At 39.2% G+C, this 13,282-nt stretch overlaps 1 protein-coding gene across 3 annotated transcripts in view; it reads left to right on the forward strand.

Moving 5' to 3' along the window:
- PRDM2 (PR/SET domain 2) overlaps nt 1–11,465 on the forward strand; it is a 73,027-nt gene extending 61,562 nt beyond the window's left edge. The window contains exons 9-11 of one of the 3 annotated variants that reach the window (XR_010392851.1): nt 6,529–6,664; nt 8,063–8,141; nt 8,232–11,465. Coding sequence is in view for 2 of the 3 variants with exons in the window: in XM_064525634.1 (XP_064381704.1) it covers nt 6,529–6,637 (109 nt within the window). In the remaining variant the exon portion in view is untranslated. Of the gene's footprint in view, nt 1–6,528; nt 6,665–8,062 lie in introns of all 3 variants that reach the window. The other 2 variants (XM_064525634.1, XM_064525635.1) reach the window with 2 other exon arrangements.
- The last annotated feature ends 1,817 nt before the right edge of the window (nt 11,466–13,282 follow it).

A 13,282-nucleotide genomic window follows, 5' to 3' on the forward strand; every position in this document is an offset into this window, starting at 1 on the left:
TCAAATGCTCAAAAGATATATATATATATTTTTTTTGAGCTGGAATTCAGACTGCATTAGAAAGTCCATAGTTTGTTTCTTCTGTGTGTATGCAGTGTGATGCATGCATGCTTTTGGTAGAGTGTAATTTCGAAAGCATGCATTTGAGGAAGAGCACTGAAATACTAAAATACTTTTCAGATAAAAAGGCAGCAAAACATCACTGAACTCAGGGATGCTTGAGCAGGCACCAAATTGGATGGAAGCTTTTTGTTAGGAGATAGGTAGCTGTTTCATCTTCCTAACATATTCAGAACTAGGGTGGTTTGTGGAACATAGTATAGAAGTCAGTAACAAGTGCTTCAATATGTTGTTAGCTGCTTATTCTTTGCAAGCCTTTTATGTTTCACAAGCCAGACAGGGTCGTCTGAGTCATGTTTTGGATGACGTTACTCCCAGAAACTGCCAAAGGGTTGTGAGAAGCGGCTTTGATTACTCAGCGGGTGATGTTCCAGTTTTCAGAATTGTAAGCTCAGCATTCAGCCTATATGGTGCAATGTGGCATTATATTGTTGGAGGTGTGCTGCGTTTCAGCTGAATGGCAAAACTGAGACTTGTACTACTCATAATGTCTTGTATCAGTTTAAAAAAAAGTGAAGAATAACCTGGTATCTGGGCCAGTTTTAGCAGAGCCTGTCTCAGTTCTTTCTGCGATTTAGCCAGTGTTGCTCAGCAAAGTTAAATGCCTACAGTAGAAGTAAATGTGAGCCCTTTCTTACAAGGCAGTGATTCTGCTGGGGCACAGAGGATATGCTGCTACCTGGAAGGGGTCTTTGAAGGCCTGGCAACAGACGTGGCAACAGGAAGGAGCTGAGTCTATGTTTACGTAGTATCCTTGCTACAGTTTGGGGTTGAAGTACGAGCAATGACGGTGCTTCCTTGCTCCCCTTGGAGGGAATTTACTTTGGAAGGGCTCAGGCAGACTGAGCAAACTCACTCTCTTGTGCAGACCATAGCAGCAGTTAGCCAATTTCAATGTTCTGTCGTATTCCAACTGTGACTTGATGGAAGAATTTATTCAACATTTCATTTAGGTACTGCTTTTTCTACGAAATGTTGCAGCGTGAAAGGAGGTAAGAAGAGATTATGAATTCTGCTTCCACCATTGAGCTGCTTTGAAGAGCTACACACTCAAACTGCACTGTCACTGTAACTTGACTGAAGTTGCATTCCCCATTCTTTTTCTCATCAGTGTCTTTTAAATCAAAAGCAGGTTTTGTTTTGTGGTTTCTTACACACGTGTTGCCTTGTCTAAAGCAAATTATGTAATGAGATGTGCAAAACTGAAGGGTCATACTAGTTCTGCTAAACCATTCCACTAACCTTCAGTAATCTTTTTAGAACTCACTTGGAGGAAAAATCTCTGTATAAAGCTAAATAAAAATCAACCAGGTGTGATAATTTTTTCTCTTTCTTTTCCTTTGTCTTGAATGTGGTTCAGTAGATAGAAAGGCTTTTTATCAAATTATCAGATTAGTTTACATGGCAGTATAGAAGATGTATTTGAGTATGGCTATTTTTAATCCAACGTTCTTCACCTTTTGGCTTGCACAATGCTCTGCCCTTCTTTAAAAGGGCAGGAAGATAAATTGCTGAAATGATACTGTTCATCTAAATTTATAGACCTAGACCAAGATTTCTTAAAGTGACTAATAATTGTTTTGAGCTCAATTTGAAATCCCCTCAAGGAGTCAGATTTTTCAAAAGAGCTGAGTGGCCATCCTGAGTGCTGAATCTCTTTAAAGCAGCCACTTCAGATCACTAGTTGCTTTTGAAAATCTTGTCAAGTTTAACTAAAATGACATTGTTGCATTAATTTTAGGTAGGTTTCCAGGTGAATTCTATGCACAGTTTGAAATATTTTTCAGTAGTACTCAATGTTGATTTGCTCTTCATCACTGAAGTTAGTAGTGGTCTGAAGCAGGATTTCAGTGGGAGTAGAATTAAGTCAACAATGAAGAAACTTGAAATCCCACTTCTAGAGCACATATGTAGAACAACAAAAGCAATTTTTGAGTTACTGTGAGGGAGCGATGCTGCTGTAAAGGTATTACGTCCTGTGAACCACTCTGGTTAGAGACTGCTGCTATGTACTTTTTTGAAAGTTGAGAATGCCAGGATCTCAATAACAGGTTTTTCCAGCTTAGATTCATGAGAGACCTGACTGTTAAATCATATTATTCATGTTATACTCTCTCATGTCATGTGATTGCAAGATAAAATCCTGACATGTGATCCAACTTTTTTTGTCATTTTCACAAATAAATACACATAAGTCTCAAAAATATCTGCGGTACAGCACATGGAGATACTTTCTGTTCTCTTGTCCTCCCCTGTTTTTGTACACAGAGGCAAGACTATTCTGCAGAAAAAGAGATGTCTTTCTTAACAGAATTCCTTCACAAAACTTTGTCCCAATAGATCTTTGTTTCACTGAAAAAAAAAAATCATTACAGTTGATGTAATTGATGGTTGATGTTTTTCCAAGTCCTTGTTTTATGTATTTCTTTTCCCATTAAGCCATGTGGTAGTGCAAGAGAGTACATGCTAATTAGGTTAGCAACATGATCACTGGAAATAGAAAGCCCCGGAGTATTACTTATCACCCCCCCTTACCTGCCCTCCCCCCCCCGCAATTGTCCAGCCTGATTTCATAAATCCAAAAATGTAAACGTCCTTTGTATTTTTGTATCATACTCTTAACTTTAAGCTGCTGTGCAGCGATATCTAAAGTTGTTTTACTTAAGGATAATAAGCTCTTTTGACAGAATATGTCCCTGACACATCTCTTGTTGGGAGATAAGTTGGAGGGGGTGTATGTATGTCTGAAACTTCTGACTGTATTCATGTTGTTTTTAAACTAGGGGGTTAGAAGTGTAAGCCCTGCAACAAAAATACACTTTAACTGAAGTAAAAATAGGAGCCTAAAATTCCCCAATTTAAAAAAAAAAAAAAAAAGTCTTTGAATCCCATACTACAACTATTTTGCTCTGTTCATTGAGTTTCTCTGGTGCGACTAGCAACCCTATCAAATCACTCTGAGGCTTCAGTCTCAGAAGTAACATGGCTAATTCTTCTAGGACTTTTTTAGTGAAGTAAACTAGCAACTTGGAGGAATGTTAATTGCACAAGTGAGGTAGAAGACAGGGTAATTTGCATAAGAAATACCAAATGTATTTCGAGAATGCTCGAAGGAAGGGTGTGTGCCAGAATCCAATGTTTTAACTAGCCTTCTAGTTTGTGTGCTGTTACTTCCAAGGCTCAGTGGCTCAGAAGGTATATAAAAGCAGGAATTTTATTTAGGAAAGTAAGTTGAAACCATTAAGGTATCTGGAGACAATTTGATTTAGGGAATAATAATGTGGAGTGGTAGGAGCTTTTGCCTTTTTTCCTGGCTCTACGTTAAGATTACCGAGATTCTGGATGACCTTGGCAAATTGATTTCCCCTCGCTCCTGCATCTGAAAGATGAGGCTTATAATACTGACTTCTGCCACAAAATGCTTTAAGATCTAAAAATGGAAGATCCTAAGAGCTAGGACTTACTGTATTTTTATTGTAGCAGCTCTTGCTAGATAAGTGATTTGGCTCTCCTGTTTAGGTTGAGTGTGCTTTCATTTTAAAGGAGAGAGCTTTAGGCCCTGTCTACATGGGAAAAAAAAAAAAAGCATCATTTAACTGCAATTACTTTTTAAACCAATTTAATTAATATGATGCAATCTCTGTGTAGAGACTTTCAGTTTAAGAAGTGACATTTAGTGTGGCTCTTATTTATGGTAAAAACAGTATATTTGCCAAAACTATTTCTTCTGATTTAAACTTCATAGTTTACAGAGAAAACTCAGTGTAGACAAGTCCTTCCTGCTACCAAACATCTGCTTTCTGTGCCATTTTCCTTGCATATTTAGTATCTTTCCTGATGCAATTCCTTTTTTTTGCAGCTAGGATTGTTCCTCCTGGATATTGCATAGGGTGTGCTGTCTGCCTCCTCTGGTCCGAATCATGGTGTGGACTGTGCTGAATGGTGCAGTTAGGCTGGGTTGCAGCCCCCTCAACCCTTCCCGAAAAAGTCTTTATTGCCAGGCTGCATCTACATAGGACGTCTAAGAATTCCTTTTCTTTTGCCTGTCTACAGTTACCCCAGCACGGGTGATGGCGAAAGCAGGTGCAAAGTGACAGTACTAAAAATAGCAATCTAGATAACTGTTTCTGTATGAGATGGGGGTATTTCAGCTCTCCCTCCCCCTCTGAGATTAGCCAGCCTGGTTTTGCTAACCCAGGAAGTTACTCTTAGCCATCAAGACTTCTGTGCATTTCTTTAAACAGGCTTTTTCTAAATAGAAGTTTTAGTACACTTCTGTTCAAAAGTTGTTTTACTTAAGGATACTAGACCTTGTGATGTAGCCTGAGAAATGTCAGTACAGAGGAAGGCACTGATTTCCTGTCTACTTCCTTAGAGCAAACATCACTGCCCTACCTAGTTGTACAGGCTACCAGCAGTCAGTTTTTGTCTTACAGTTTCCACGTGTTCAGTTCGTTCAATTAATCGAGGCCAAAACAAAACGGAGCCAGTAAGACTGTTAGAAACTGGAATTGAATTGTTATCTAGACCATCTGAAAAACAATCCCTCTTTATCTTCTTTCTCTAATCCCCTCTCTCCAAAGAATAAGCCAATGATCTATTAGCTTTAAAGCTAGATGAAAGTAGGGGAAAAAATTTGTTTAGCATGTTGGTTTTGGGGGGGATGAGGGAGTGCATTTGAAAATGCAGGTCTGATTTTCTCAGATATTTTGCCTCTTTATATTTGAAGCTTTTTGTTTGTTTGAAGTTTTACATAGAATCTAGACATTGGCTCATTGCACACAATAACACATGAATGTCACTTATTGTATGAAAACTTTTACACATCATAATTCATTTTTTGACAGTAATGATTACTTTAAATAGGAATATTCTAAATAAAAAGAAAGAGAATTTCTTTCTCTCTTCCAGTAATAGTAAAGAGCTGAAACGAAGTGAACTAAACTTATTTTTAATATTGTGCTGTTTCCCCTGGTAAGAGTCTTTATCTGGGATGATAAAATTTGGCTTTTATTCATTTCCTCATTTTTGCGTTCTCATTCTTACATACTATACTAATGCTTGAGTGTTAAATTTGCAAAGGCTGAAGAGTATGATTTACATATAACAGTAACAAAACTTTGGCAGAGTATTTTAGCCGCAAGTCTTAGTTTGGAAATGATTAAAGTGTTTACTTTTCAAAAATTTTTGTGCTTTTATTTTTCTGCTGTAGTTGATAGTTTTCATGAGAATTTTCCACACATTTAATTCTGATATGCAGTTACACCTTACTACAAAAGCTGTATGTAAGGGCTAACATTAATTAAAATGTCCTTTAAAGAGCATATGTTGAACTCTAAAGATACCCTGGAGAAAAACCTAGCTTTTTAAACTTCTAGGCATGTTATTATGTAATAAAATTATACTTCAAAAGATGTCTTCTTCAAAGAATGTAAGCGGTTGGTTTTGGTCACACTTTTGAAGAATTTGCATATACAGGGTAAGTACGTAATTACAAGTATGGGAGGGTGCACAGGTGTGGTAGAGCACACATACACCTGTGTACATGAATTAGGTATGAGCCTGTGCATGGTCATTGACTGACAATCCAAACTGCTCAAAATCCTGGATGTGTCTCAAGAGATGCAGAATTTAAAAACAGAGGGGGGGGGATTTATTTTTAATCTTTTAGTTAAAGAAAGTTTAGCTTGGGTATGTATTTGAACTGAGATTATATCTTAAACCTTGTATTTTCTCCTGCCTTCACTCATATTTCAGGCTTTTTCTTGGAATCCCAATTCATAGAGATGTTTTACCTTCAAGTAAAAGCTCTAAGTTTCACTTCTGCTTTGTAAGAAAGTTGGGGTTTTCTGAGTTAGTCTGAAGTTTGGAGTGGAATAGTGCATCATCTGCAACAAAGGCAACATGGTAGCGTTGGCTGTGGCTACCTGTATGCCTCACTGTGTAGTCTGCGAGAGCTATAATGGCGAAAGTGTGCTGCAGACTTTGACTCTGGAAAAAATGACCAGGTTTGGTATTATGTTTGTTAAGGTAAAATTCCTTTTTCATAGATGCAGATTGAAAAACAAAAGTTATGAACTGCCATGAGAAAATACCCCTGACTCTTTTACTTGTTCTCTACATAGCTCCTGATCTATTTGTCTTGGTTGGAGGGTTTTCCAACTGGGACGCTGTACGGGAGGCTGGACACTGCTTCCAGTTGCGTCTTTTTACTTCCTACCTAAATAAATTAATAGGATAAGTTCAGAACAACGGAGAAAACCCTCTTACTTTCATAAGTGGCTCTCAGTACTTGCAGGATGGACTGTAGCATTTTTACTTGTAACCTACTGAAGCCCCTAAGGCATGTCTGCTTTTCTTTCGGTACGCTGATGCATGTGTGTGAGTTTCTCCTGCCTCTTTATACAGTTACAGGCTCCGCATGGCCTCTAGATGTCCCTCCTCCTCTTCGCATAACACCAGCACGAGGCAATGCAAGAAATCCAACTGCACTGCAGCCCACTTCTTCAAGGAATAGACCCTTCTGCATGTCAAACCAAAACAGGTACAGCAATGCAGTCACACGCTGCTCACGGAGAATGCACAGAACTTGTGATGTCTTGTGTTTCTGTGGGCAAGGATTGCAAAGCACTTTACAAATACCATCCAAGAAATCTAAATTTCTGCCTCAGAAAATGGGCAGCATAGTTGTTCTTGTTGTAACTGGCTGCTGATAAGAAAACAGACGTGAAGAGAGAGGAACGTGCCGTAAGTCATAAGTTGGGCCTCTCACTCAGTTGCATCAAATTTAAGAGACAAAGGTTTAATATCAGCCTTGTCTAGTGATGTGCGGTTCTTACATCGTCTAGACCAAAAGGATCTGTCAGGGTAGAGTCAGCTCTTTATGCTCGTGGAAAATGCAAACAATGTTTTCTTTCATTTATGAGCTTTTAAGACCTGAGGTGTTGCTCCTCTGGATCTTGTGGGGAGACTGAAGATGGTGCCGATTTTTGTAAGGATGGAGTTTTGTTCCTATCTCAGAGGGAGTGCTCTTTGTCTCTGATATTAGTAGTGGGTAAAGTGCTTTGATATCTCTTAGGCTGAGTGGGCTAAATGCTGAACGAATTTACCTCTTATAAAAACAAATACCTAGAAGCCTGTATTATTGGCTGCTTCGGTTGAATATCGGAAGCTCAAAGACCAGGATTACAATACGAAGTGTAGTGCCATGATAAAATATAAAAACATTAGTTGGGGTTGTGGCAAGATAAGCTGGTGTAATGGAGCTATATGAACTTAGACAAATTATAGTGATCTGGTCCAGTGTTACTGGTGAACTGGTTTCCTGTTGGTTGACTTCAAGCAAGTCACTTTGTCTTCCGTTTCATAGTTTCTCCATCTTTAACGTGCGGATAATCACCTCCTTTATACTGATATAATAGCTAAGGAACATTATACTTACTTGTATGAAGCTAAAGGTGAAAATAAGTGCTAGCAAAATCTAGCAGCCCGAAATCTATTCATTATTGAAAGTGTTTAATATGTTCAAAAAATAACATTGTGGGAAAATGTTAGTAAAATTGAAAACTTCCCTATTTCCTGAATAATGAAAGTGGTTGCTAATGAGATAACATTTCTGAGACTGTTCTGTCTGAGATTCTTTAGTTACTTCCTTGCATTATGCTAGAGGAAACTATGACATACGCCACTTAATTGTGGATAACCGATTATTTTTCTATGGAGCCCATGGCTGTTTTATGCAGAGTCCATTATAGGCTTGTGGGAAACCCAAGCAAAGGACAAAGCATGGGCCTTTCTCCCCTGCAGTGCTCACTGAACGACTTGTCCTGCTTCCTGCTCAGTACAGCAGGGCCTCATTGCCTGGAGATGCCAAGTAGTTACTCTGATTACTTAACCTTAAAGTTGATTCTGATTAAATGCAACTCTGTATGTGTATTTGCAGGTACTAGAAACTTTTGACTGGAAAAGGTGAGGTGAAGTAATCCTCAAGCATTATCCTCTCCTGCTTTTTCTCAGATGAGGTGAGACCAGTTCCTCAGTAGATGAAAGGGACAGCGGTTTCTTCTGCTGGGAGCAGTGTCACGCTTCTGTCATATTGTCCTTCCTTCCAGAGGGAGAGGGAGAGAGCGCAGTGCAGGGCTCCTGCCTTCAAGAGAATGATGAACTGTGGATGCTGGTGAGAGGGTGATTTCACAGTCCTCTGCAGCGTGAAGTCCATGCATCAACAGCCAGTGGAATAGCATGGAGAAGTGTTCAGACAATTGCAGGCAGATTAACCATGTTCAGAGGGTAATAGATTTGGATGTGTCTCCTCTTGCTAGGAGAACAGGGAGGGGTTTAACATACTATGCAATTAATATCCGAAAAGACTGTTACATCATTTTAGTTTCTACTTTACATGCTAACGGGTAAAGAACTGGGCATCTCACAAAAAGCCACTGAGGAGTGGTGGAATTTGATGAGGTTTCCACATCTCAAATTTGTGCGTACCCCAGTCTCTTGACTTTGTACCATTAGCTTTAAAAGGCATGATGCCATTGCTTTTGAAGTGTGTCAGGACCTACTTTTTTTTTTTTTTTTTAAATACCACCTGTTAAGTGATCTCTGTAAAATGCACTGAATAGCCCAATTTCATAAAAGGACATACATCCACTTCTCAAAAGCCCCCATTACATTTGTTGCCAATCTGGTACTCCTGTTGTGGTCAGGATTTAATTACTTAATGAGAGTATCAACATGCACATTGCTGTGCAGTCTCAAGCAGCACTTTCCTCTGAATGTGGAGCTTTGTCTTTGTGACCCTCAGTACAAGCATGCTTATTTTCAGTGGTCCTGTAGAGGAGGCATCCATGGAGGTAGCTGGCAGCCAGTAAAGACAAGTTGCAGAAACATATATGTCATTAGGAAAGTGCAGTGCAAGGAGGTCTCTTAAATCTTGCTCCAAAATGGTGACAATCACACACAGGTATATCATCTGGCGAGGATGTTCTCCTTCTGGCATCTGCAAATTTCTCCTCTGAGTTGAGGTATTCCTTCTGTCAGGACAGGAGTTTACAGGATCCCTGCTAATGTAGCGTCCAAGAATTTTTCAGTGAGGCCAAGGGAGTAGATTGCCATGTTTCCCCCTTGCTTCAGTCAAGACATTCCTCTCCTTGTCTTTGCACTCCACTGGTAAACACACGTCTATGTATGCACACACATTAGTTGTGAAAAAGCAAGTGCCCAGTTGATACACCTTCCCACCACCACCTTGAAAAGGTCAAAAAAGGATCAATTTTTATATATATATATATACACACAGATGCACATATGTATGTTTATATATTACATATATATGTGTAAAATTGCTGAAAACAGTTACTTTTATGAAAATCAAAAATTTCAAAATTAATACAAAAGCTTTAAACAAAAAATACCATTTTTTTCAGCATAAAAATGTTTTAGCTAGATGTTGTTTAGCTGGAAAGAAAAGGTCTTGAGGATCTTGTAATATTTAGATAGAGGCTTTTTGGATAACCCGTGTTGGAGGCTTTCTAAGTGCAATTGTGGTATGGGGGAAGGTTGAGATGCTGAGAACTAGATGAGCCATAAAAAAGCTACATCCCCTCCCATTTTTGGAAGTGATGCTTCCAGTTCAAGACTGTGAGACCACTGAGATTCAGGCTTTGCAGGGAGAGTTTGTGCCATTGCTGGCTGCTCTCTGTCTTTCCTAGAGTTCAGAGTCTGTAGGATTTGTTCCCTTCAGAGTTTTTTGCTAGCAATAATTTCCTCTTAAAATATATGATATACTAATGCCAGTCTAAGGCTGCAATTTTTCACAGCAGCCTAGAAGACTGAGATTCCCATTATTCATTCAAGCTAATAGAAAGTGAGACCCAAATCTGCTAGACAGCTTGGTAAATCTCGCTCAAATAGCACAGAAAATAATAGTTTCCTGGCCTTATATATGTCTCAAAGAAGCTGGCCTGCACATATAGCTCTCTGTATCAGTTCCGCTGTCTTCAGTTTTGCATGTTATCTTTCCTTTTCTGTATACATTTTCTCCTTCCTTTCACCATCTAGTATTAGTATGGTAAACCCTGTTCTTCACAGCAGGAATTATCTTCCTGTGTGTCTGGACAGCACCTAGATCATTGGAAAAACGATTATACAGTGTTAATAGGAACCAGCTCCAATAAACTCTGTCCCAAAACACCACTTCGATATGCCCTTGACTTTCCCAGTGCAGCTTTGTTAGACATTTTGTCAAAGATCACACTTAGTATATAGTTAATTCTTCACTGGTTATTTGAGGATTGTTGCTGAGGAAGAGCTTTCTTGCCGTACAGCCCCAGTCCTCCTTTAAATGATCAGTTCTTTGGAGAAACCCTCTCAACTTCCAGTGACAGTAAGTTGAATTAAGTACAAAGTTTCTGGCATGGATGCTGCTGAGTTTAGTGCCTTTAAGGCATACCAATGAGGTTATTAGAGTTCACTTTTGTGCAATTTATTTTTGCTGCTTTTTTTTTAGAGTGATATTAACCATAACAACTGACAAACTCAAGGAGAGAAGTGTGTAAATTGTTGTGATATATGAACATTTTTCCCAGAAAAATTCTGGTTTATTACATGAACCTGTAAATATGTATCTACAATTTTAAAAGCACGTCTTTATGTCCCTGGTTGTAAATGCTCCGTTTTTAAAGTTTTATAATGTATGTTACTCAACCAAGAGATCACAGCACACAGCTTTATATTGTACTGGTCTATTTGAAGGATCAATTACAGTCTAAGCTGTGGTAGAAAAATATCCACGCCACTGACAAGAAATAACCCATTATTGCACCAGACTTTTCATCATTTTCCCTCAGATAACAAATGCAGGATTTTTGGGGAGGGTGGGGGAATTAATTTTTCCTGCAGAAAAAAAGAATCAGTTCCAAATGGTGTCATTTCTCTATAATGATGAGGATATTTTCTTCACAGTAAATTCAGGAAAGTATGCCATTGTTTTGCAAGGCAGAATTTCACAGTTTTCCAGCACATTTTTAACCTCCCCCGTGCCTGCTGATGAAACGTGAAATTTTGCCATTGACTAATATCACAAATTCTTGTGAAAATTCAAGGAGAGGGTGGGGGAAAAGCTCAGGTTTTGCATGTAGGAATTTGCGAGACTGACAGTGGTAGCTCTGCAGTGCTCTCATGACGCTGATATTGAGAAGTTTATTAAAAATAAACTGTGTGATGATGTGGTATTAACAGGTTGGTGCTTGGATTCTGAACATCGCTCTGGAAGACTGGAAGCTCTGTTGTCTGTCTGCCATGTAAAGAAAAAGAACAACAATAAATTAATGTGACAAACTGTATCGTGGAAATACATTATTTCAGCAAAGGAAGCCTTCAAAGTGGTGATCCAGTATGTTGTAACTCTGAAATGGTCAAATGATTTGGGTTTTGTTGTTGGGTGTGTGTGGTGTTTTTTTTTTTTTTTTTTTTTTTTTTTTTTTGTGGGTGACAGGAGGGGAGGAAGAAGATGGGAATGTCATCTTGGTCTTCCAAGCTCCCCCATGCCAACAGTAATTACTGCAGAGGAGCTCTCCTTCTCCGACAGCTTGAGACTCTAGGTCTGTGTGCTCGGATAAGCAGCACCTAATCCCTTTGTAGTTTGGACTCTTCGTTCAAAGCCAAACCTCTCACTAACGCTTATTTCTCTCCCAGGAAGGTGTTACAACACTTGAGGAAGCAATGCAATGCAATGAAATTCAAGAGCCTGGTTTGTTGTCCTCTCTAGGCAGGTAAAAGTTTGAGCAGGACTTGAAGGGTGAACCTGAATGGGAAATCTTATACCTTGTCTGAGTTGTGTAGGGCTGTGGAGCTTACCACTTTTGTTAAGGGCATTGCTTTGGTGAGTAGGCTGCTATTTATTACTGGTGTATTAATTCAGCTGAGTTCTTTGAAAACAATAGCAGATAAAACAAAAAGGTTCAGGAATAGCTAAGGATAGGTATAGATATAATTTAACATAGGCTAAAAGTGGCTTTTTCACCCCAGAAAATCTGAAGATTCCTTACACGCGAAGTCTGATCTGTTAATAAAAAGTCAGTGTGTTGTCACTGTTTCACACTGTTACCTTGTTTGTGCTGCCTAACAGTGAACTTCCTCACACTGTTGCAGCCTACTTGATTGTTATTAAATGGCAACTAGTGCTGGTTAGCTTTTTGAGCAGTCAAATTTTTCTGAAGTGTAAATCTCTCTCTGCATGAGAATCTTCTGAAATATTCTTTAACTAAATAGTTAAATGTTTTTCATCTGTCTGAGCTGTCACATGAAGTAGCACTAATTCCTCCTTTTTTACAGGAGCTATGGCTTTTTAAAAGGAGACTGCCTTCAAAAACAGATAAGGAGAAAGAGCTTTCTCAAAGTAATGCTACTGCCTTAATACCATTTCCTCCTGCCGCCATATATATATATATCTAGCTGCTTGCAGCTGCCAGGAGACCAAAGGATGCAGGCAACAAGAGACTGCTAAAGGCAGAATCCCCTAACAAAGTCTCAGTTACGTGCTGATGTTCAGAGGAAGAGAGATAACTTGTTAGGCCATTTTTATCTTTGATGCCAGTGCCAACTGAAAGTAGTCTTCAAGGCTGTAATGCATGCAGAGTATCATGTGTACGTTCAAGACAAAAATACTTAGTAGACCTGGAAGACATTTGCACGCCCCATCTGGGATTCCTGACAGCTTGCCATCTCATATGTGACATGGGCCACCTATGGAAGAGCAATAGGAAGAGAAACGTAAGTCAAGCCCTGCTGAGTAATGTTTCCCTGGGTTATGAGTAATGGAGCCTTTCATCTCTGGGTCATTGGCTTGCTTCGAGCCAAGGTCATTGGGAGTTAGGAGAGAATTTGTAGGGGAGGGGATTTAAGAGTCAAGCTGTGCTGCATTTGTTTTATGACTTGCTCTGCAGCTGCTTGGGAAGAGGAACAGGCAGTTGTTGAAGCTTAGATTACTCTGGAAATATAACCTTAAATATGAGATGCTAAAACAAGTATTTTCCCCCCTTTTTACTGCTTTACTAAGCATGGGTCACCTTGACTATCTCAGGGCTTAGCAGTGATTTTTGTTCATTTCTTTTGCGCGCCTCAGTAATGTTATATTTACTATCAAACGAGGTGTGTGAGG

Source organism: Dromaius novaehollandiae, chromosome 24 (genome assembly GCF_036370855.1).
Source record: "Dromaius novaehollandiae isolate bDroNov1 chromosome 24, bDroNov1.hap1, whole genome shotgun sequence".
Lineage (NCBI taxonomy): Eukaryota > Metazoa > Chordata > Aves > Casuariiformes > Dromaiidae > Dromaius > Dromaius novaehollandiae.